Source organism: Podarcis vaucheri (assembly GCF_965113315.1).
Source record: "Podarcis vaucheri genome assembly, chromosome: 1".
Classification (NCBI taxonomy): Eukaryota; Metazoa; Chordata; class Lepidosauria; order Squamata; family Lacertidae; genus Podarcis; species Podarcis vaucheri.
In genome coordinates, this window is record NC_138759.1 from 62,177,621 (window position 1) to 62,202,236 (window position 24,616).

The 24,616-nt window shown below is 40.7% G+C and overlaps 1 protein-coding gene across 1 annotated transcript in view; it reads left to right on the forward strand.

Annotated features, from left to right (window-relative positions):
• The window catches only part of PRMT3 (protein arginine methyltransferase 3), a 58,059-nt gene extending 44,270 nt beyond the window's left edge, over positions 1-13,789 (forward strand). The window contains exons 14-16 of the mRNA XM_082237526.1: positions 3,510-3,560; positions 3,738-3,825; positions 12,784-13,789. Of these exons, the coding sequence (XP_082093652.1) occupies positions 3,510-3,560; positions 3,738-3,825; positions 12,784-12,893 (249 nt within the window). The 3' untranslated portion in view covers positions 12,894-13,789. The remainder of the gene's footprint in view (positions 1-3,509; positions 3,561-3,737; positions 3,826-12,783) is intronic.
• Positions 13,790-24,616: the final 10,827 nt, after the last annotated feature.

Consider the following 24,616-nt stretch of genomic DNA (forward strand, 5'->3'; position numbering starts at 1 on the left):
TTTGCTTGCCTACTTTTCAAAACAACCGCCTTCCCCTCAACATGCAGAGCAGTTCTGTCTGTTGATGGGATGTTGAGAACAGAAGGCAGAATAATTACTCTACTGCGGTGTATCTTTAACAAAAAGCATCTTTTCGCAGTGCTCAATAGGCCAGATCTTCAGTTATATACGGCCAATCCCATTGTGTTTGTTTTCAATTTCCTACTGGTTACTGTTCAGAGAATAGTGTTTGAATGACTCTAGTGGAGATGCTGGAGTCTATTGTGATTATTTCTCTGGGGGCCTATATATCTGTTGTCAGACGAAGTGCTGTGGTGGGGAAGGAGGTAAAAGCAAGCATAAGTCACTTGCATGTAAAACAAAATAATACCTGAAGTAACTGTTTCTAAGAGTCAACACCATTTTCAGTTTTATTGCAGTTTTTATCTTTATATTCTATTTTCTACGCTGACCTTTCTGCTTTAACTTAAAATTTTTTTATTTTGTATCTTGTCTCAAAGCTGTTCGTATAATGTTGGATAAAAGGTCAAATAAATAAAAATGATTGCTCTGCTAAATTATGAAGCTACCTAATCTCTCAAATGTATATAGCAAGTCTCAATTAGAATGGTTCTGCAGAAGATGAACTGTGGGGAGGTACACTGGTCTTTCGTTCCGACAGCCAGTCTGTAATATTAAGAGATAAAAGATATATGCAACTTTTAAGAAGGAAGACAGAAAACTAAAGTGGGAGGAATGGCATAACATTAGTTGTTCAAGCAAGCCTTCCCCTTTAATAAAAAACCCCGAAAGATATTTGTGTCTCCGACTGTGGCTTTGACATACATCAGACAGTTCCACAACCGGGAAAGAAACAGAATATAAAATACCATAGAATCCAGCAATTTGCACAGAAAGAGGAAACTTGAATAGCAGACATTCAACCAAGTTTTACTCAGAGTAGACCTGTTGAAATTAGTGGGCCTAACTTAGTCATGTTCATTATTTTCAGTGTGTCTACTCCAAGTAAAATATAGTTGAATAACTCTCAATGTGTTTTAAAATTGCCCACTCATGTGGTAGGAAAATTAAAACACAGGAGTGTATACAGTGTTTCATGAACAGAAGACAGCTTGCACAATGTATATTTTCCCCTAGAGTCCCCTCCCAGCCTTTCCAGAGACTTGGGAAGACCTAAGAAACATTGCTGACGGTGATGTGCAAAGTGCAAGACCTCTGTGCCAGATTTGGGGGAATTCCCTTGCCCCCTGCAGCCCTATGGAACACAGCCCACAATGTGGGGTGACTCTCTGGAGAGGCTTTTTAGGGGTGGCGGGGAGAGGGAAAGATCTGTTGCATGATGTGATATAAGGCAGCTTCCCAGCTTCCTGTATGACAGTAGAGAGCACTTTGCTAATAATGCAAAGGAGGGGAATGCGTTTGTTCCATTGCCTTGGGTGATGAGGAAAGAAACCCAAATAGTTAAAAAGCATAACTTGCTTATTCAGTATTTCTCCATTCACACGATGCCCCTGCTGGATGGAGAAAAGGGAGGAGTCTGCAGCCCCCTGAAAAACCGCAGTGCAAGGCTGAGGAACCCTCTAGGGCAGGGGTCTGCAACCTTTAAGACAAAAAGAGCCACTTGGACCCGTTTCCGAAGAAAAAACAACAACTGGGAGCCGCAAAACCATTGTGACATTTAAAACAAATATAACTCCGGAGCCACGATCTGACAGCGGGCGGGAAGGTGACGTCGGGACGGTGCGTGACTAACGCACACACACCCCCCATGCGACGTCACAGCCAGTACAGCGCCCGCCACAGTGAGGAGTGTTGGGGCGCACAATGCGCCTCCTCCCCTCGCTAGTATCCACCCCGGAGCCGCAGCAAAGATGTAAAAGAGCCACATGCGGCTCCGGAGCCGCGGGTTGCAGACCCCTGCTCTAGGGCCATGAGATGGGTGGGGTAGGGAGATGGAAAGGGAAGGGGAAAACAGGTGAAAATTGTCTCCCTACCCTTTCTCCAGTGGGAGGCTCTGCTGAATCTGGGCCTCTTTCACTTCATGGGAGGGACACACTGTGGATCCAGCCTGTGGAATATAGAAGCATTGCAGTTGCTTCGTCGGGATTTAGCATTCTGTTAGGTAAGGTAAAGTACTGCCTAAAGTCCTATGAAGTAGGAGTCCCCTTGTGCTCTGAAATAGGTGCATCATTTTAGTGCTTTGGATTGGGTAGTGCTAGAACATGACTGAACACTAGAACCATTCCAGATTGCTGTATTCACTTATTGGTGTATTCTTGAAGGACCTTGTCACCGTTTGGTGCTTATCAATACCAATTGCAATTTAAAACTTCCCAGTTACTGAGGAAAACTTGTGAACGATGCTTCATTCTTGGTGGCGGTGGGGTGTTTGACAGATGTCCTTCACGAGCAGCCTTTCATCCATGTTCTTGTACAGAGAGTGCTGCCCACATGCAGATGCAGATTTCTGTTTGAAAGTTGCATCAGTCAGCAGCAGACAGTGGGGAAAGGAACCATGAGGTGCTCACTAGCCATGGTTACTTGAGGGAACATTTTAGAGTTTGTATCTATTTTAGAGTTTGTATATACTGAATCCATGCTTATTGACTGGGGTGGGATTGAGAGCATAATTAGGCTTTGTGGTGTTTAGCAATATGTAGGCCGCTTTCCATTGTTCTTGCAACTGGAAGATGGTCTTAAATGGACTTGTATGTAGCATTTCCCTCTTGTGGTTTAGGCATGTAGCAAAAACTAGGGAGTGTGCTGTCACAAGAGGTAGTGAGGCCTTTAGAAGAGGATTAGACCAATTCCTGGAAGATAAGGCCATCAGTGACTACTAACCCTGATGGCTGTGTTCCACTTCTACTGTTGAAGGCGGTATGCCTCTGAAAGCCAGTTGCTGGGATCACAAGTGACGAGAGCTCTGTTGCACTCAAGTTCTGCTTGGGGACTTCCCATGGGCATCTGGTTGTTGGACTAGAAGGGCCTTTGGCCTGACCTTATCCAGAAGCTCTTCTTACTTCCTTCTGATGATCTGATGCATTTTCTGCAACACAGTTTGATGCACCAGAGGCAAGGGCTCTCTTAAAGTAACCAGACAAATGAATGCATTTTTTGGACAGTTTTGGTTGGCTTTGGTAGTCTTTTCATTTCTACTTTGATTCTGAGCAGTGTATTTGCAGTAGCTCCCCATTCTCCATACCCCGGAAACACAACAATATTGCTTCTATTACAGTAATGAAAATGGAAGGACAAACCTTAACTGAATAAAGGCCACAGCTTTAACCCTTGATACTTGCTGGCCTTAAACAACATGTTAAGGAGCCGTTGTATTTGCTGAATGACATCAAAGTGGTTGAGTTTTCAGTTTGTTTTGAATGCCCCTGCCCAAGCAAGAACTTGGTATTACTCAATATATTATTTCCAGCAATTATATTGATGATATCAAGAAACACTTCAAGGATAATGAATGTGAAGATTGCTGACGTTTGTTTATTTTTAAATTGCAGGCAGTTGCTGGATATTTTGATATATATTTTGAGAAGAATTGCAGTAAAACAGTGAGTACATGTTCAAAATTAATTTAAAGATATATATTTTGTCAGCTTTTTGCCTTAAGGTGTTTTGGAATAAGTCTGTTTTGCTGTTGCAAGCATTTAATGTATGTGTGCTAGATTAATGTAGCATGATATTAAGTCTTGTATGTCATCACAGATTTTTGAACTCTGTCACTGCAGGTATTGTTCTCAACTAGTCCCTGTTGTACCAAAACACACTGGAAGCAAACAGCATTTTTTTTGGAGAACCCAATTTCTGTGGAAGAAGGTACAGTATTTTTTCCCCTAGCTTAATATAATTTCTATAATAGTAGATTCTTCTTGACATGCTTTCAGATTTGTTTCAAATGCTGATAGTAAACACTTGGGAATTTCCTGCACAACATCCAATAATAATTTCCCTCCTGCCTTATACTATATGTGAAAGTTCTTGCTTTTAGTTCACCAAAATAATGTGACTAGAGGCTTACAAGGACTTTGCCTCATGCAGTATTGCATTATGAATGCTCTTTCACTAGATAGATGAATACACATACTCTGCACATAGGCAAGTAGAACAAAAGAAAGAGGACTAGGTAAAAATATTTCTCCCTCATATACTAGCTTTCTACATGCAGGGACTTTTTACATGACAGCAATCAAAACTGCAACCCCTGTCATCTAGCCAGGAGTTGTAAGAGTCCAAGAAAGATTTTGGTACCTGATTTCCCCAATGAGTAGTGATGTTTACATACCATTTCATAATGACTTGTTCACATTACATATGCAGAGCAGGTCACTGTTTGCTTAAATCAAATTTGACCAGAATATGGACTAGGCCATATTACTTAACTTGTTTCTTGGTTGAGCATACACTTCATGTACAAGTAGTGTATATTTACAGAGTCTACCCACATTCACACACAAGGAAGTGTGTGTTGGGCCATAACTTCCCAAGGGAGAGAAGGAAAATGCATTCATATGCCGTGGTTTCAGGGGTGGTGAAATACACAATATGCACACACAGTTGTTCTCCATGTGTAGCTTCTGCAGTGGAACTGTGCTTCTGGCCACGCCCCTGATGGTACTGGTTGCACGGCTGGGAAAGCAGCGTAGGAGCAGCTGTTCATATGTAGACTTGTCTATTTTATTAAATTTCCCCTCCCTCCCTGCAGAGAGCACTGCAGCCAAATGTGGCATGACCAGTGCAGTATTCAGGGTCAGGAGCAGGGCCAGCAGTAGACATCCACTGCCCACTTGTCCACATGTAGAAGCCGTGCATGAAGTAAGAATTAATAAGGCCACTGTAGCCTCTTAGTGAAGCAGGCCTTAGTTGCTTTTGATCTATGTGTAGTCCAGGGGTAGACAATATGGTACCCTCCAGATGTTGCTGGACCACAATTCCCATGATGCCTGACCATTTGCCATGCTGGTTGGGGCAAATGGGAGTCTGAATCCAACAACACCTGGAGGGTACCTGATCTAACCTGAAGAACACAAGACTCCCTTTGAGTGTAGTCTCTTGGGCTCCGGAAATGGAGCAAACAGTCCAGGAAGATGCACTTTCATGTATTGAGGCAGGCATACATGGAACTATCTTTGCCCAGTGCCACAACTCCGAATGTGTGCTTGAGTTGGATGTGGCAGTGTTAGGCTCCTAACCAGCTTTTTTCCACAGGTCATTTTAGCTGACCTTTCTTGCTTGTTCTACATTAATAAATGTGCAGTGGCATTTGTCAGAACACGCTTAACATTAAAAAATAGGTGTCTAATCTACTATAAGAACTCTGTTAACTAAGGTCCAGTGACTTTAAGAACAATCTTAGACCCTGAGCATATGGACCTAATAAGTGCATGATCTTTCTATACCAGTGATCACAGTAAATCTGGTTATCAGTATTTCCTTGTCATGTGTTCCAGAATCCATACATAATTTACTCTCCACCAGAACTTCTGCTTTTGTTTAACCCTTCAGGGTGGAGTTAAAAAGGGAGTGAAGGGGGAAATGGGGTACAAAGAGGGTTGCAAAAAAGTGGGTGTAGGAGAAAAGGGATTGAAGATGAAAGCAGCCTTTCCTCAAAGTCTAATTTCTTCTGATTTTCACCTAAAAACATTCCCAAAACCTCACTAGCCAAACTTCCCTTCATTCATTTTTGCACTGTGATACCACTTTCACTCTTCAACCCAATGTCCTTACCCAATTAACCCAAAGCCTCTCTTTTTCACATCCTAGTTTTCCTCTTGGTTCCTAGGAATGCTTCTAAGAACAATTTGTGTACTGGTTTTAGCGTTCCTAAGCTCAAACTGGTGTTAGTGTGCTGTTTATAGATTTTAATACTTTGCAGTAAACGTGCTAATTTCCTTTTGAGACAGTAAGCTAGTCTCAAATATTATAAAAAAATAATTCTGATTTATCTCTCTGATTTATCTCTCTGGTCCCTCTTGGGGTGCCAAACATGGGGATATGTCCAAATCTCAATGTCAAAAGCTCCCTCATATTGCAGGCTTGCATGTAAGCAGCACACTTCATTACCAGCCCATTCATCAGTAAAGTGTATATGTCTTTATAATTTAAAAACAGTGGGTGGCATTCATTAATTTCAGTGTGTCTACTCAGAACTTGGAACTTAGTTGAACACAACCCATAGGGAAGAAGACTGTCAAGGCTACTTCCCATATGACTTTTGCAGTAGTTGCCCATTTGACAGAATAAATCAGGTGACATATACATTAAAAATGTCCATCCGTGTGTACATATTTTCTCCTACCTAGAATATTAAACTACCAAGGCTGAACTGGTCTTCAGAAAAGTGTTTTCCTCTGACGAGTTTTGGCTGCACTGCTCTGCTGTGTACAACCTTTTAAATTGCTGTGGAAAACAACAAACATTTTATTTTCACTGCAAGGCATTATCAAGAACATAAAATGCAACCATGTGCTGTTTTATTGCTAATGGGTTTTGTGTGGTTTTTCCCCCTCTTTTTTTGGTTCAAGTTAATGGTTTTTCTCCCGTTCAGAGTAAGTCAGTGCAAAATCCTTTTTTTTTTTTTAAGATTTCAAGAAAAGTTATATTAAACATTAGGTTGAGATCGCAGCCTGGTAAGTCAGAGATGCTCTCAAGCATTTCCTTTCTATTTTGGCGAGAAATAAAAAACTTTTAAGAGCTGGAAGACTTCTAATTTGTGGTAGGCTTCAAAGCTAAAGACAGTTCTTGCATAAAAACACCATTGAGCATTCATGAGGTAGCCTTGTGAAATCTATGGGGCATATCTATGTCAGTCAAGAATGTACTTCAAAAAATGCCCTTCAAAGTGGATAGCTCCCCTTGTCTATAACATATTAAGGCTGCCCTTTCTTCTGTCATTTAGCTATGCAGCAAGGTATTACGAACAAATGGAGCATGGTGACAGCATTCTGTTGTACCTCACTGTGAATCGCCATCATATGCTGGAACATCACTCATTCATATCAGTTCCTACCACTCTAGTTAGAAAAATCTTACTTTGCAAATCTTACTTTGCACTATGCAGACCAAATCTTGGCTGCTTTAATGAAGTTCAGTGGGACTTGCATCCTTTCTGGACAAAACTCCCCCCCCCCTTTAAGGTCATGGCTTCCGTAATGTGCAAGAGATGCCTTTTTAACTTAACACACACACACCAGCAAGGATAATACGTAAAGTACAATACTAGAAGCTTCTCCTTTGCTTGTCAGCTCCCCTACCATTCCTCCATTAACCCCCTTCCCATCCCATGCCACCAAGTTTCTCAACCCCATTTCTGGAGCCACTTCTCTCTTCTAGTCTGCAGCCCCACTTTGCACCCATTTTCACCTTCATCCTCATGTCCTTGCCACTGTCTCCCCCACCTTTTGTGCCACTCCACCTTACTTACTAACCACCCCCTAGAAACCTCCTATATCCTCTTCCTTCTCCTCCTGCACATTGCACCTATTAAGCATACTTTTCACCTCCCATTTTGGGGTGAGACAACCATTTGTTTATTTTTCTTCACTGGTCCTCATAAATTTTGAAGTTCAAATCGGTTAAAGTTTGTTTTTTGCAGTATTTGGATGTGCCTTGTTTCATTTGATTCTGCTTCACTGATAAGCTCCTTTGAAGATTTCTATAGCAGCTGTACTTAGAAGGGACGCGGGTGGTGCTGTGGGTTAAACCACAGAACCTAGGACTTGCCGATCAGAAGGTCGGCGGTTCGAATCCCCGCGACAGGGTGAGCTCCCGTTGCTCAGTCCCTGCTCCTGCCAACCTAGCAGTTCAAAAGCACGTCAAAGTGCAAGTAGATAAATAGGTACCACTCCGGCAGGAAGGTAAACGGCGTTTCCGTGCACTGCTCTGGTTCACCAGAAGCGGCTTAGTCATGCTGACCACATGACCCGGAAGCTGTACGCCGGCTCCCTCGGCCAATAAAGCGAGATGAGTGCCGCCACCCCAGAGTCTGTCACGACTGGACCGAATGGTCAGGGGTCCCTTTACCTTTACCTTTACTGTTGTCCCATTGGTTTTTTGCTACTGTGTGCTTCACGTTGGGGCCATTTCCATGATCCCTTGGATTTCACAGGCCATAACATTTGAAAAGGCTACTATAACCAATCTTTTCTGCTCAAGGCAGAGGAGCTCCTCTGGATCCCCAATGGCATTTTCTAGCCTTTTATTGTTGGGTGCAGTGAAATGTAGTCATGCCAATCTATTTTCTCCATTTGAGTACTGTTTCTGTACTTGCATGATAATCCCACAAACTTTCTATCTTGTCTGAGAGCTGTAATTGAGTCCTAATTGTTGTAATTGGAGATGGTCTTCTCTTTCCCCCTTTGTTTGCACTGGGAATGGTTGAATCATCTTGTGCATCCCCAGAGAGTCTGTTAATTGGGTGTCTAATAAATATTATAAACAAATAATATCACCTCATATGAATAGTTTGTCCCATAAGAATGTTGTAGTGTCACTGAGTAGCCCTTCGGTTTAAGCAAGAGGTTCAACAATACATGAGCAGAAATGCTAAAACATGCTCAGCCATAGAGCAGTGCCTTTTTAAGAGGAAAAAAAACCTACTAATTTTGTATGGTGCAGAAACAGCACACTTCTTGTTCCGTTCCTGTTTGCTGTACTTTTTACTATGCAAAGCCAACTTAAGTGTTCTCCAAGGGAAGAATGACAGTACTGCAGTAGAAAGATAATGCATTCAGTCTTGATCAAACCATGACATGACTTGTGCCTTCCTTGCATCTTATTGAGCATAGGTGATGCAGCTCAGTCTCTGGAAGCCTTTTCTGCAGGGCATAAGAGCAGTAGAGCTGTTGAAAGCACATCAGTCATTTTATATCTATATGGCATTGATTAATTGGTCTGATCTTCCTCTCTGTTATGATTACACAGCCATTGCTTTAGTTTAGCGACGGAAATGGCTGGGCACAAAAGATTTAACGTGGCCTGTTGGGGCGAGGAAAAGGAGAATATCTTCCTCATGACAATGAATTAAACTGATTGTCTGGGTTGCTTAATGCAATTAACATGGTTATAAATAACTGGGGGCTGCCTTTAATGAAAGCTGTGGTAGGTTGTTATAGAAATGTTGCCTCTTACAGCTTGCCTCAAGGTATGCATCACTAGAGCTGCTTAAATAGCAAATTTAATTCATTTTTATGCAGTTAAACTTAGACTGTGTGTTCTGATAAAACCCCCCAGGGGGTAGAATTATAACTACAGTAGGATCTGGCTGTCCACCTTTTTAGGGACATTTTGGCTGGCTTTTGTGTGCTGCTGTCAGACATAGGATATTTTGGCACATATTGGGCATATTAATCAATTCTATACATGTGTGTTTTAGACCAGCCTCTTTTATGTATACGCCAAATGATTGTGAAATCTTGTCTATACTGTCAAAATTATTTTGAGTTAGATTTTGCATCATTCAAATTAATTTTTTATGAACTAGTACACCTTCAGTTCTCAGCTCTCATTAGTTTTCTGCTGCCTTTGGGGTGTGGGGGATAGAAAGGGTTGTTTTTTTTAGGGCCTCAATTCCTCTGCTGCTCTTTTCTTTTGGAATTGTTTTTTTAAAAAAAGGCCTCAGTCCTTCACTGTTGCATAACTGGTCATACACAACAATGAATAAGATTAATCCCATCAGCTCAATGGGTTCAGATGTGCCTTGCATTCCGACGCATGTATGGTCTTGCTGTTCTTGAATGCTTATGATGACTTCACAAAAGGCCCCTGTCAGCAATATTAACTAGCACAGAGATTTAATTCTGTATTTATGCAGTTATTGAATGTGCTTCTCAGAGCTTCTGACAAAGGAAACAATGGTGCTCCATAGAGCTAAAAAGGTCAGATTAGTTATATTCTTGAATTTATGAAGACTCCAAGTACAAAGAGTGCCTGCTACTCAAGATAATACTATAATAAAGCAATCCTGCAACTTTAAAGGCAATTATTTTAAAAGGCGGGGGGGGGGCTGGAAAACATCACATGTGGTACCAAATAGGCTTTTCCCCTTCTTCTTACTTTTTCTCATCAAACCAATCTCTAGTCCTGTTCACATGACATTAATAGAAGATCTTTACTTAGGAGCTGATATTTTAATACATGAAAGAGTCACCCGGTTCCAAAATAGGGATAGCTCTTCTAAGGGGATACTCCCACCCATTACATGTATGCATATTTTTGTTTTACACTAACAATTCAGATCAAACCATGATTTACGTAGGCTTTCTCCAGTCACTCAAAAATGGAGAGCACATACCGTATGTTTTTATGCCAAATGTACATTACCTATTTTCATAACAAATTACTGGACTACTTGTGAACAGAATTTAAAAAATCAAACCATGTCTGCTGCGTTAGTTAATCTGGCATAAATTATGAAACTATTGTTTATACTTTGCCAACATGCTGATTTTTTCATGCATTTGTCCCTTATGAAGACGCATGAGGCATCTGGATGGGATATTTTAAGGTCTGCTTATTTAAAATAGCCATCAGTAATCATTTCCCCTGCAGTGATTTTAGTAAAGGTTCACCTTTCCCAAGGATTCATGCATTCATGCAGTTTTGAACTACATACAAATAGCAACGTTATAAAGGTAACTGAGTATGCATGAATGTATTCACGAAATCTCCAGGCTCAATTTGCAAAATTATGTTTTGTGACATAAGGAGACACAAAGATTCATTTCTCTACCTGCTCTCTCAGAAGATGGAAAGAGTTATGAGAAAGGGTTGGATTGGCTGCAGAAGGAAAAAAACAGGATTTCCTATGGACCAAATGTTTTGGAGAAAAAGTTCTAGAATACGTTCTTTTATTGCATTTATATTTCAAATTTAAAAACGCAATTAAAAAAAAAGATACAAGGAGGGGTGTTGCTTTATATAAAGGGAACAGATCGAACTGCTACACTATTAGAAGAAAAATAAATAGGACAAATAAATTAGTCATTTCTGACAGTCTTCAGTGCCTGAGCACAGATAAGACTTTGCTAATTTTTCTGTACAAGGAGAGGCATAAAATATGCAGGAAGTTGCACTTCCTCGTTTGAAGAGTGAATAGGAAAGCCACTTTGGGGGAACGCCAATATGTGCCTTAATTCAGGCTGCTTTAAGCTTAGTGCCACCATTCCATAGAATATATCTATACAGTCCTATACATATGTCATTTCAGAATTAATTTCTGCTGAGTTGAATGGAGCTTGCTCCCAGTTAAGTTACAGCCCAAGGCTCCAAAATTCTCTTAATGCTATCGTGTTCATCAGATAAAACCTTTCATTTCATTGCTCATCTAGACTTATGTTATAGAATTAATGTGTTTGGTTATAAAAACAAGTTTCCCTCATCCCTTGAAGGTACAGTGGCTCTCCATTTTGTACAGTCTGCTATAGTTCCTCTTAACGCCAAGTAAACACTTGCTCTTACATAAAATGTGCTGGTGCTGTCTTCAAAATTTATACTAAACTTCTTCTCTTTCTTTTTTATACTAGCAGCTTTATGTTCATCCCCTAAATTAATAAAACAATTGAAAACCTCTAAAGATACATAAAAGGTGATAATGATGATTTTGCTCACTGCTGAAGCACATTTGTCTCTGGGGTGGAATATAAGCAACTGCTTAATAGCAAATTAAACACACTTCGAAGGATTGGGACAAACAAATTCGGCTGAAACATCCAGGGATAATATTTAAATTAGCAGGATCTTTTTGGTACATTGCCAAAATATCTGCACTAAACACCTACTGAAAGAGCTGGCAAATCTTAAACAAAAACAGTCAACAATTTACTTTGTAATATAAAATAAATACTTTTGGTTCTTTCTTAAATACAGGCAGTTCTTCAAAATACCCTTTAGCCAAATACTATAAAGTCCATTTCTAAGTACTCATGCAATTACAAAGCATAGGACAGACTACTGCAAACAGATGGATTTGCCTATCTAATGCTGTGATGTTTTGGCTGTGGTTTGGTTTGTTTTGTTTTGTTTTTTTAAAGCATGGTTGTATGGTTGTTAAAATCTTCAGTTTGTTAAAGTACCTGTGCCTCCATCTCCCATTAGATAACCTGACAGAGACTTCACAGAAGGTTATCAAGCGTGATTGCTTTTTGTTTCCTCGACAAAGGTTTTAGGATGGTTGCTAGGTGCCAATTTGGATATCATGCGTTTATGTTTAAAGGTCAAAGGCAGCACAAAAGTATGTAGCCACTTAGCTGCCTTCTTACCTGCTGTCTCTGCCCATCCCTTAGCCCCGTCTCTGTTTTAAAATCATTAGAAAGCTGTCAAACAAAATATGTCATAGTTTCCAACAACTGAAGGGATATCAAAGCAATGGTGTTGCATTAAGTAGATTCCCTAAACCTATCTCTGAGCAGGAGAGAACCAACTTTATGGTTTTATGTGAGTGTGTGCAGAATTTTCATTAGGGAAATATTTTGGAAGTGGTGGGCATCAGTCTGGTAATCAAAAGGCAGAAGGACTTTTCCAGTGCTGTAGTGTTTTAAGGGTGACTCTTTTCTTCCTACTGTTGCATTAATAGGATGGTGAAGTTTTCAAAAATATGCTACCCAGATATTCAAAAACATGCCACCCAAATGTGATCTCAATTGTCATGACTTGTTACCATATTATAACAAGTTCCTTCAATGAAGCAGGTGCCACTGTGCATGCAAATTTAGTAACACTGTGTGTAACCATTTCCTTGGTAAACTAGTAAAGTTGCTTCATTTGTGCATTGTTTTGTAGGTGAAGAACTGAAAGGAAAGATAACAGTCCACAAAAACAGAAAAGATCCACGTTCCCTCATCATAACACTTTCACTGAAAAATGTGAAGCAGACATACAGTCTTCAGTGAGGACTACTCCACAGCTGGCTTTGAAATGTATAAAATGAATAAAAACAGTGGTTGTTTGGATCAACAACTTCGAAATACGTTTTTCTGGAAATGATAGTGCTAGAAAGTGTGTACCCATAGACTGTTGGTTCTTCTCTGCAGGCCATTTCATACAATCCAAAGCAGTTAGAAGAAGAAACCATGAGGGAATTAAGTTTATTTCAAATCTGCTATCATGGACGTAAGCAGCGCAACTTTAAAAAATACTTTTGACCTGTTAATGAAATCATACTAAGTTGTACTCAGAGTAGATTCAATGAAATAAATGATTTCAATGGGTCTACTCTGAACATGGCATTGTTGGATACCGTTCTTGGATAATTAAGTATTTAGAAACATAGTCAAGGTTCTTGACAAGGAATCTTGTGGAATTTACTTCTTGCAATGCCCCCCCCCCCAGTTTTAACCTCCTTTAGATGGGCAAAACATTATTTTTCCTCAAGTATTTTTATATTACAACTGAAAAAATAAAGTTTTTTGTATTGACACTATAAATTTATTATGTGTCTTGACTATGAGATTTTTGTATTGAGCCACCTGTTGAGACTTTGAGGTATCAGTCTTGTCAATTCTTTGTTTTGCTAACTTGTCACACTTGATATTATATGCCCTTCTACATACAGAATAAAATCCCATCACCCATTAAGACTGTCATACTTTAAATCTGTAAACTGTAACAAGACAAATGCGCATGACATACTATTGCCTTTCTGCCGACACTCCAACTGATTCAGAATACCGCAATTGCCATTCGTAATCAGTACTGCTGCTTACGGTACATTGATTTGAGCTAAAGACCAGCCTGGTTTTAACATGCACCTGGATTCTTTGGCTACCTGAAATAAAGAATAGCAAAAATGGGCACATAGGTTTTTTAAAAAAGTCATGTGCAATCTGCTGCAATACCATGAAAGATAGGTGAGCATTCTGTAACTCTTTAGAAAAATACTCTTTTCCTCTTCACTACTAGATGTTTGAGGCTATGTGCGTGTCTTTACAACAAATGGTGCAGAGGGCAAGATGGCAGCATGAAACAGGCACCTAAATAGGTTTAGTGTGAATTTATCTAATGCATTTCCTGCCCTCCAGCATGCAGTCAGAAGGAATGACTGCCCCTAGCCTTTTGGTAATTATCCTTGTCACCTCAAGGACACTCGGATATCCATTTAGTCACTTTCTCCTTCATTCTCTATGTATTGCAGAGAATTCAAGTGAGATACTTGAGTGTGTTTTGAGATGAACTTTAGAGCAGGCTGGAGGTTCTTCCTGTTTCAAAGATCTGCATGTGACCTGCCCTCCACCTTGACATGTACACAGAACTGGGAAGCAGGGAAATGCTAGTCGTAGCCAAAGGGGTAAAGGTAAAGGGACCCCTGACCATTAGGTCCAGTCATGGACGACTCGGGTTGTGGCGCTCATCTTGCTTTATTGGCTGAGGGCTGGGTCATGTGGCCAGAATGACTAAGCCGCTTATGGCGAACCAGAGCAGTGCATGGAAACGCCGTTTACCTTCCCGCCGGAGCAGTACCTATTTATCTACTTGCACTTTGACGTGCTTTCGAACTGCTAGGTTGGCAGGAGCAGCGACCGAGCAATGGGAGCTCACCCCGTTCGCAGGGATTAGAACCGCCAACCTTCTGATCGGCAAGCCCAAGGCTCAGTGGTTTTATCCACAGCGCCACCCGTGTCCTAGCCAAAGGGGTACACACCCTCATTTAAAGTGTTCTTATCTGTGATTGAGGGAACTGCAAAGGTCATCTTATTTAGCAGGAAATCCACTGCTGCAGCACACCCAATAGGAGATTTTAAGCAGAGGCTGCTGCATGCCCACTTAGAAATGAGAGACCACCACTGCAGTCTTCAGAGATAAGTCTTCTCCAATGTCAACACAGCCAGTGCAGTTGGGAACATTCTTACTAATGTTTAATCTAAATCGTTTCCTGTTTTAATGTGAATCTCTTGGTTTAGATCCTACCCTCTGGAGCAACAGAAAACTGGTTTGGCCCATTTATGTAATAGCCCTTCAAATATTGGAAGAAAACTGTCATGTTGCCTTTTAAATATGGTAATCTCTTCTCCAGGCTTAACAGCTCCAGCTCTTCACATCCTTGTTCTCTATCCCCAAACCATCTGTGTTGTCATCCTCTAAATATATTCCAGTTTGCGGATCATCTCTGTGCATTTGCAATCATTGGCTGGAAATATGAAAGGTGGCTAAATTTGCTTTCAAGGAACAGCTGTATAGAACACTTCTTTCCCTCCTGTCTTCATAAGGCTATGGCCTGGGCCATATTGGGAATTAACACTGCAAACTGATTCTGCATGAAGTTCAGTCACCAGGGATAATTTTGTGATGTTCCACCAAGAGTGCTTAACTGCCCTTTCATTTCCCTCAAAGATTGTTCTCTCAAGGGTGTGGGCCAGTACATTTTTGTCTAACAAACTGTCACTAACTCTCCTATTTTTAGAACTTGCTTTTGCATCCAAAATCTTTGCCCCTTAATTTACCAACCTCTTTCCCATCAGTTCATTACTAAAGAAAATTGTTCTTTTAATAAATTCTTACAAGTGGTGCTAATACTTAAAAATAAGATCTCAAATTAATCACATCACTAAATAGTTTATTAATGATGCAAAGCCACATGGGCTATTAAAGCTAAGAGGTTTGTCATTAGCTGATGTAACTACAGTTTGTGCAGACTGTTTTTATATTTAATGATTCCTTTAACTATTTAAGGCAATGATATGACTAGCCATTGAAGATGGAACGTTTGCTATATATAGGCACCAGGTCTGATAATCATGAAGAGTGCTATAGGGTAAACTCCTGTAGCTAATAATTAAAAGTTACTCAGAATGGGCAAATACTCCAGTATAATCATCATAAATCCCATTATTATCTGCATCTACTACCATTTTGCAATGGGCTATACAAAAATAATTTTCAAAGCTGTTTTTGGGGACATATTTTCCAAAAGCTAGCTATGTTACACTGGGGAGAACACAGGAGCCCTATCACAGAGAAGAAGCAAGAAAAAACTATTGGACTGTGAGGTAAGCTATTACTCATCAGATGCCTTTTTAGTTGTTGTTCCTGGATAAATTAGAATCGGTTTTATACATGTGGAGTTTCCAGAAATTCAGAAGTATTATCCAGAACTGAGTTTGACCCAACCTCTCCTGGTTATTTTTGCTAAAGTATAAAATAGGATTTATTTCTGGGTGTCAAGTGTATATAAAGAAATAAAACACGCTTCTAAGGAACTAGAAAACAGTATTATCCCCACAAGGGAACTTTTCCATTTATAATACGCCACTAGATGATTTCGGAGTGTGTCAGCAACTGAGCTGCAAAACTGAGCATAGCTTTGTCATTGAACAAGGGAAAGCCATTAATATGGCGGCTGCTCTGTGTCTTTTCTTAAGAAATGAGCCACCTATTGGGGCCTTTAATAGATTTGGGGTTTTTCCCCCATCTCACACTTTCTTAGTTGTCCTTTAATTCTCTAGGACATAGTGTGTTTACTTTAATGAGATGCAAGGCCTGTGATCCAGCAGGAAGAGTGCTTAATTTTAAACTCGACAATGTTCTAATGGGTAAAGGAATGCAGAGAAGCATGACAGATCGTTTCATACAATCGCTGCAGCCGCCTGATTCAGATCCTTTAAAAAGAGAGGGTTATCCTTATTCCCAGACGATGTCAAAGTGGTATGATTATATAAGAGTGCTTACAGATGGAGAAGTTGGACTGCATGGTGGGGGGGGGCATACTGAAGAATGCAAGGCTACCTGGGCAATGCTAAAATGGGGGGGGGGGGTGAATCCCACAGCTGACGAACTTCCCAATCGTTGCTGCCTCACTCTGGCTAGCATGGAAAGTGGTGGAACTTTCTTGTTTGCTCTGTCCACCACCCTGTTGCTAATGTTCCCTTTGATATTAACATAATAGATAGAAAATCACTACACTCTTTCCAGGACTGGTGTAGGATTCTGCCCCCCTTTTCAGAATTGTGTCATGGGAACAAGGGTTTGGGATCCTGCAGATCGAAGGTGTTTGCCACATCCACCCTTTCTTAACACTGTGAAAAACTGCTGATGGTACAGTTACACCTGCTGAGCTTTCTGGGGCCTCCTTAAGAGCACAAGTGCTGCCTCCACCCGCAGAGTAATACTTACACCATCTCACAATACGTATTCCTTAGGCAGACTTTGACCTGCTTTAGAAGTGCAGCCTCTAGTATCATTCATAAACAAGGGACACTTGAAATACATAGGATCTACAGATGCTACTAAATGAGAAAATTGGGATCAAGTGTGAGAAGTCATCTCGGCCTACTTTCCTTGCTACAGGAGGTATCGAGCAAAACAGGGAAGCAGAAAAGGAAGTTGATAAACTCCCATGGGCCTGTCAGTGTCTTGGACTAGGTCAAAGCCCGGCAAAAGCAATAGTCACCAAACATGGTCCTTCGCTCACATGTGAGTACTGCAAGGCTGCCTCTGCAAATAGGCAGAGTGACCAGCTGCTTCAGGCAGCAAACCCTACTTTGTGCGTGCTGCTGCTTCCTGACATTCTTCCTGAGCACCCTAGTTTGCATTGCACCACTTGAGCTGAAATGCTGATGTCACGGAATTATAGAACTGTAGAGTTGGAAGGGGCCACAAGGGTCTAGTCCACCCCCTTGCAATGCAGGAATATTTTTAGCCAACCTGGTGCTCAAACCCACAGTCCTGAGACTAAGAGTCTCATGCTCTACCAGTTGAGCTATTGTCTTCTGTCAGTTTTGAAGCAAGAGGCAACTTCTACCCCAGTCTGCTTCTGTATATGAAATAGAAGACAATCAACTTGCCCTTCATCTTAGGCAACAAAGGGTTGTATCCAATGTAATGCTAAGCTGAAATCACTTAGCAATATACTTTTTCTGATAGCAAAACATTTTGCGCCATCAGGACATTGTTGCACAAGAGAATGCATAGGCAAGTAGCTGCTAACTGTGTTGTACAATAGCTTGTGCAATCTGTTACACAATTCATTTCTGCTAGCAGAATTGTTGTGTTGGATTCCTTGGTTGTGCAACATTAAAGAACCTTTGCACTAGCAGAGAACATTGGATGCAGCCCAAAATGTCCTCAGCTGGTCCTAGGGAAAATAGCAATAAATTGAGTTCCAGATTTGGGGACTTTATTCAAGATAATCTGCACCATGGGTTGGAAAACCTAATGGCATTCTGCCATGCTAAGATAAACTTGCCTAAGCAGCTGGGGAAAGTGAAGGCGATGCCGTTAAGGTTTTTACTAAACACTTCCAACCATCTCAGATAGATGCTGGTAACAGTGGCAGCACATGAAATGATCCATTATAGCAACTAAATGCAAGTACCATGGAATGAGCTCAGTGCTGCTTTTGACTTTCCACTGCTGCTGTGCCTACTGCTGTTGGCAGTGGGTAACCAAAGCAAAACACATACAAAAAACCCAAGCCACTTAATGGGGCCCATACAAATTAAAGAGGAATAAAAATTACTCAACAAGTTAATTTGATTTTCCACTTGGGTACGACTCAAACTCCCATGGAAATGTGTATAATGTAGTGGAATAAAGCTCTAGAGAACAAAATGGAGTTGGTGCACCCAGATACTTGTCTAATATATCCAAAAGTGGTTTCCATTGTGTTTTATAGTGGCATCACCGATATTCAGACACTGACATTTGTTTTAAGATGCTTAACACTGATCATTTTTATGTGGTTGGTGCAACTCAGCATTAAGGATACTGTTCTGTCAGCACAAGCATTTCTGCATGTCTGGTGGAATGATCTCCACTATTCTCTCATCCCTCCAGAGCAGATTTGAGAAGGGGCAGGAGGTGTGAAAGGGGGAAGTCCCATTGCACTGCTTTCCTCTAGCTCAACTATCTAGAAGAAACTGGCCAATTATTGAAATATACATTTGTTAAAAAACCAGAAGCTTTTCTACTAGGTATTGTAGGTACGGACATTAATAGACAAGATAAAAAGTTATTTTTATAATGGCTGTAATTGGCACAGAAATGGAAACAAGAAGAGTTGCTGACAAAGGAGGACTGGCAGATAAAACTGATGGACTACGCAGAATTGGATAAGGTGACAGGAAGGATTTGTAACCAACGGGACCATAAGTTCTTGAAAGACTGGAGTAAATATGCGAAATATTTGAAAGACAATTTTAGTAATTTGACTACGCTTGTAGGACTACAAGAAGTTGTGTAAGGAGAATAATACGAAATATTACAAAAAAGGATTTAGGAATTAGCTTTTATTGAAGATTTGAACTCTTAAAGTAATATGGACGATAACAAAATGCAGAATTAAGACATAAAGTTTGAAAATCTTTGATTGTGGTTGATGGAAGTACTAGGCTAAAACATAGCCAAATGGGCATATAAATTGAGAATACATGTTGTGTTTTTATCTTTTGTTTGTTTATGTAAAAATCAATAAAAATATTTAAAAAGAAAAAAGAAACTGGCCAATTGTATTTTTTACTAAGGATTACACCTATATTAAACTCACAACATGGCTACTAAATTGTAAAGGTGTTCAAAAACTGAAGAGCTGGCAACCAGGAGAGGGGGTAGAAAGAAAGGTTAAGTCTACTGGTTCTTGGTTCATTAACAATGATCTTTCACTCTGCATTTAAATGGATTTTTCCCTATTGCTGTCTGCAGAAAGACTGGCAGTTTGGAAGAACACTCACTCTGAAATGCCAAACCAAATTTCTTAACTTCTTCTCCATCTCGGCTTTCTGATGTTCTGTGGCAGTGATTCTCTTTAGGAAAGGGGGTGGACAAACTCACATGCTAGATACATGGACCGTAAGATATGATTGTGTGGGGCAGGCCAATTATGGGTCTCTCCTGGCATTTGGGAATAACGGGGGGAAGGCTAATGTTGCATCATGGTTATTGAACTTAACAAAGTTCAGTTGTATATACAATTGAGCTTTTATTGAACCTCTCGATGAAGTGTGCAATGAACTAGTAATGAGCAACTTAGGTGGGGGAGGATCTCTTAATAGCATTGACCTTTGTCACATTACTGGATAGCCTTAACCCACTGTCCATTCAGCTGGAAAATTGGATTGGGGGAGTGCATGTGGTGGAACTTCTCTGCTATTCAGGAACTGTAGTAAAGCTATGCTTTCCCCATGTGAGTGAATTGATTCCTGCATTGGAAACAGAAACATAAGGAAACTACTAGTGGTGGTTCACTCCTTTTGTCTGTAAGCCACCTAACCAAAATTTTAAAAGAGAGATTTTCTAAGGTATTCATAGCTCCTAATTTTTCCAAAACAACTGTAAAACCTCAGATTCATTACCTTATAAGATGAGCTTTCCTCAAGCAGCAGTGAGGAACTGATCTGGAACAACCAATGTCCCCTTCCCCAATGAAACAAGTTGTGGGTTAAGCATCCACCATCCCTTGCTCCCCATCATCCCTTATGATGCTGCTTTTCAAACATAAATCAGTGTTTTTCATTCAAACCAGTTAAGCGCCTTTAAAAAGGCAAAGGACCCCTGACACCCTTAAGTCCAGTCGCAAACGACTCTGGGGTTGCGGTGCTCAACTCACTTTATTGGCCAAGGGAGCCAACGTTTATCCGCAGACAGTTTTTCTGAGTCATGTGGCCAGCATGACTAAGCCACTTCTGGCGCAACGGAACACCGAAACCAGAGCAGTGCATGGAAACGGCATTTACCTTCCTGCTGGAGCGGTACCTATTTATCTACTTGTGCTTTTTTGGCGTGATTTCGAACTGCTAGGTTGGCAGGAGCAGGGACCGAGCAACGGGAGTTCACCCCGTCGCGGGTATTCAAACCGCCATCAATATATATGTGGGATATGTGCAAAAAGGAGTAAATATATAACCTTTAAGAGTATTTCACAATCAATTATCAAATTGAAATCAAAAGTGATGGGATTGATTGTTTCATCAGTAGACTATTAAAATATGATGTTGTTTTTCTCAGTGTTCTTCAGTGATGCTCCTGCTAGGCAAAAATTCTTAGACAGCACAATTCTTACGGCACAATTCTAACCATTTCTAACCATGTGGAGTACAGTAGGACTTAATTCCACATAAGTGGGTTTGGGATTGCAGCCTTGAACATATAAATCAGAAGCTTTCTTAGAAAATCCAAATCTGTTGGTTGGAACCACCTTATTCCCAGTGGCATAGTGTGGGTTGCCAGTGCCCGGGGCAAGGCAAGTGTGAGGGAGAGGCTGTGCTATTTTTAAAATTTATTATTACTACTTTATTCTTTTTTCTTTTGAAATTTTGCGCCCCTAACTACACCAATGCTTCTTCCTGTTCCCCCATATTTTAAACCCCAGGTTTTATACTGGCATTCATATGGCCCTGTTGTTATGCTCTATTATTTAGAAATGCTTTCCATTATTATACCACAATGTCAGTTTTCCAGGGTAAGCAGAGACATAAGGCTAATTTACCTTATTTCCTGCTTCTGAATCAAGCTGCTAGCACTTTTCTCCCTGCTATCGCTATTTGATAAAGGTTTCCCTGATCACCTCTTGAAGTTCAAATTTTAAACGCCTTGGTGTGGCAGGCTGTTTCCTTTCAGCATTTCAAACCACTAAAGTGTGATACAATTCAACAGTTAATATTAAACCTGCCTAAGAGAAGGTTGTTTTAAAAGTCTCTCTGAGCAGATCCAGCGCTTTGGGAAGGGCAGAGGACAGTATCCCTTGCATCTGGCTGCCCAAACATCAATCCTGCTATTGCTGCTGAAATGATTCTCTGCTACTCCCCGATTGTGCAGGCATGAATCAATGGACAGACAAGAAGATAGTCTTGCCAGACAGACTGTATCTAGGATTGGTAGCAGATACACAGGACTGTCTCAGGTAAATCCAGATGTGTGGAGAGCGAGCATGCTCATGAAATAATCTTGTTGGCTTTTTTATATTTAAGGGGGTTAAAGCAAGCATCTAGATAACCGAAAAGGATATGTGGTATTGTAGCCAATGATCTCTTAATCAATTTCACCATCATTGCAATCCTGTGAACCATCTGTCCCTTGGGAATCTGCCAGCATATTAAGCATTATGTCAGACTGACTTATCTGGATGGCCAAGCAGTGGAAGAGCAGAATGAGAGAACCAAGATAAGAGGCCTTAACAGCTTAGGTATTGTAGATGCAATGGAGGAGAAATATTCTGTTTTCGTTCACTTGGCCTGTGCTGTGCTGTTTGCATCTCTAGTGGGGAGAATAACTGAAGAGTATGTGTCCAGATTTTTTCCTGCATTTTCTCTACCTTTGCAAGCAGCTTCCATATTTTAAGAAGGTTCCCCCCGCTTATGGTTTACACTTCCGCTTTTGTACTAAGATGCATGAAAATTAATTTAGCCAAGGACATGGGAGTGCAAGTCCAGGTATATATCACTAGATGGCCTTCATCAAGAGATTCCTAAATGTCAGAACATACACACAGAAATATATAATTAACATTCTGGTTAATTAACATTTTATTGTTTTAACCATAGTATGTTATTTGATCAGTATCTTGAATGTTGGGCTACTGAGGTATCTGCACAATAGAAACAGAAAGAAGTTGGTTTTAATATTTATAATTCTGATATACTTCCTTTCAAAATGTTGTAATTTTTGAAAAGTTGTATGATATTTTCCAGGCTTAACTATATTTTGTCTGCACTTACCCTCCTTATGCTATATTTCTGTATGTATGTTCTTCATTTTATATCTCCCATGATAAAGGACATATTTTATATTATGCCTTTTCCCCTGTTAGAACTCAAGGTGGCTTACAGATAAAAACAAGAATCAATAAAAACATAGAAAAACAACAACATAAAAAACTATTAAACATTGATAGAATTAAATCTCTCTCTCTCTCTCTCTCTCTCTGTGTGTGTGTGTGTGTGTGTGTGTGAGAGAGAGAGAGAGAGAGAGAAATATCTATATAAAACATACAAATAATTACAATAAAAACAGCCTGGGACCAGCCCCTCCATTAAAAGCAGCTCCCAAAAGCCTGGTTGCAACAAGAGTGTCGTTGTCTGCTGGTGGAAGCACAGGAAGGAGGGAGCCAGTGTAGCTTCTCTAGGGAGGAAATTCCAGAGTCTGGGAGCAGCCACCAAGAAGGCCCTCTCCCACATCCCCACCAAGCATGCCTGTGAGAGTGGTGGGACCAAGAAAAGGTCCTATTTTAACTTCAAAAACATTGCAGTTCAATCAATTAACTCCAAGATTTTGCATTTATTGTTTAACTCTGGGCCCATTGTTGATTGGGTGCTGCCCTCTTACTGTGCTTTTTCACATATGTGAGAAGCAACTATTAAGGTGGCAGTCCTGTTCCCACTTACCTGGGTATATATAAGCCCCATTCAACTCAATGGGACTTACTTCTGAGTAGACATGCTTAGGATTGCACAGAAACTAACCAGACCCACCAAGAAGTGGCTTCTCTGAATTCATCCCTTGCTCTTTCTTCATCTAAATGCAGCTGTCCTCCTCACTCTTACTTGGAAAATGGTCCATTGTTGAGATATTCCAGAATTATACCTTTAATGTCCTGCTGCTGTCTGAGAAATATGCTAGTGAAGTGGATGGCAGTTGCAGGATCTGTATTCAGTTGCTTTAACTTCAGAACAATGGGTCCTTTGTCCTTGGTGCTCGCTTTTTCAAAAATTGCACTTGCACAATGGAGGAAAAAATCCTGCCCAAAATAAATTTGACAGTAGCCAAAAAGCTCAGCACTACAAATTATTAGCCATTGTTGAGAAATCAAACTCCTTTCTGTTGGAAAATGTGTGTGTGTGTGTGTCCTACTGAATTTCAGTCTTAAGGACTTATTTCACGTTCCACAAATTGAGGAATGAAACCTGTCAGTGTAAAATAGGTCAGCACTTGTTCTGCTGCAAGATAAACCACACTTCAAAGTGAGCCAAGCAAACCATTTTCCTCAGGAGGACCAGGCTGAACTTACTGGTACTTGGAGATAGCTTCGTTCTCAGTAAATTTCTGGGGCACAGTAAATTTCTGGGGCAGAGATTATTGCTTGTCAAGGCGAATCTGGATTTTAGTGGTCATATAGCTGGTCAAGAAAACTGCAGGCGAGGCTTGTTTCCAAGGGTTCACCTTGTTTTACAGCAGCGGTGAGCAATCTTTGGCCCACCAACTGTTGTTGGACTCCATGTACCATCAGTCCCAGTCAGCACGGCCAATGGTCAGGGATGTTGTGAGTTGCAGTCCAGCAACGCCTAAGGGAGAGTTACAGCGCCTGCTGTGTCTGTAGAGGCCAATATAGGAGAGAGATGTTTTGTTGCTGCTGGGGCAGATGAAGGTGTCTGGTTGTGCTGATGTAGGTGTGCCACAGCATTCATTCTTTCTGCGTTTCTCCCGGCGGTCATTCCTCCTCTGGTCGCTGCTGTGGATGCACAGCTGGACTGATTGTCTCCAGGCTCTGCAGCCATCTGCAAGGAATTCCCACACAGTGGGGTTGATGTTGCCAGCCTTCATGTCACGTAGCCTTCATGTAGGGTAAAAAAACCACTTGTATTCTACTGCCCCGCAGTTCAGTGCACCAGTACACCATAAATACTGTTTATTACTGAGATTTGTTTATTTAGATAAACCCTTATTCTGAGCTTTTACTTTTATTCTGTTT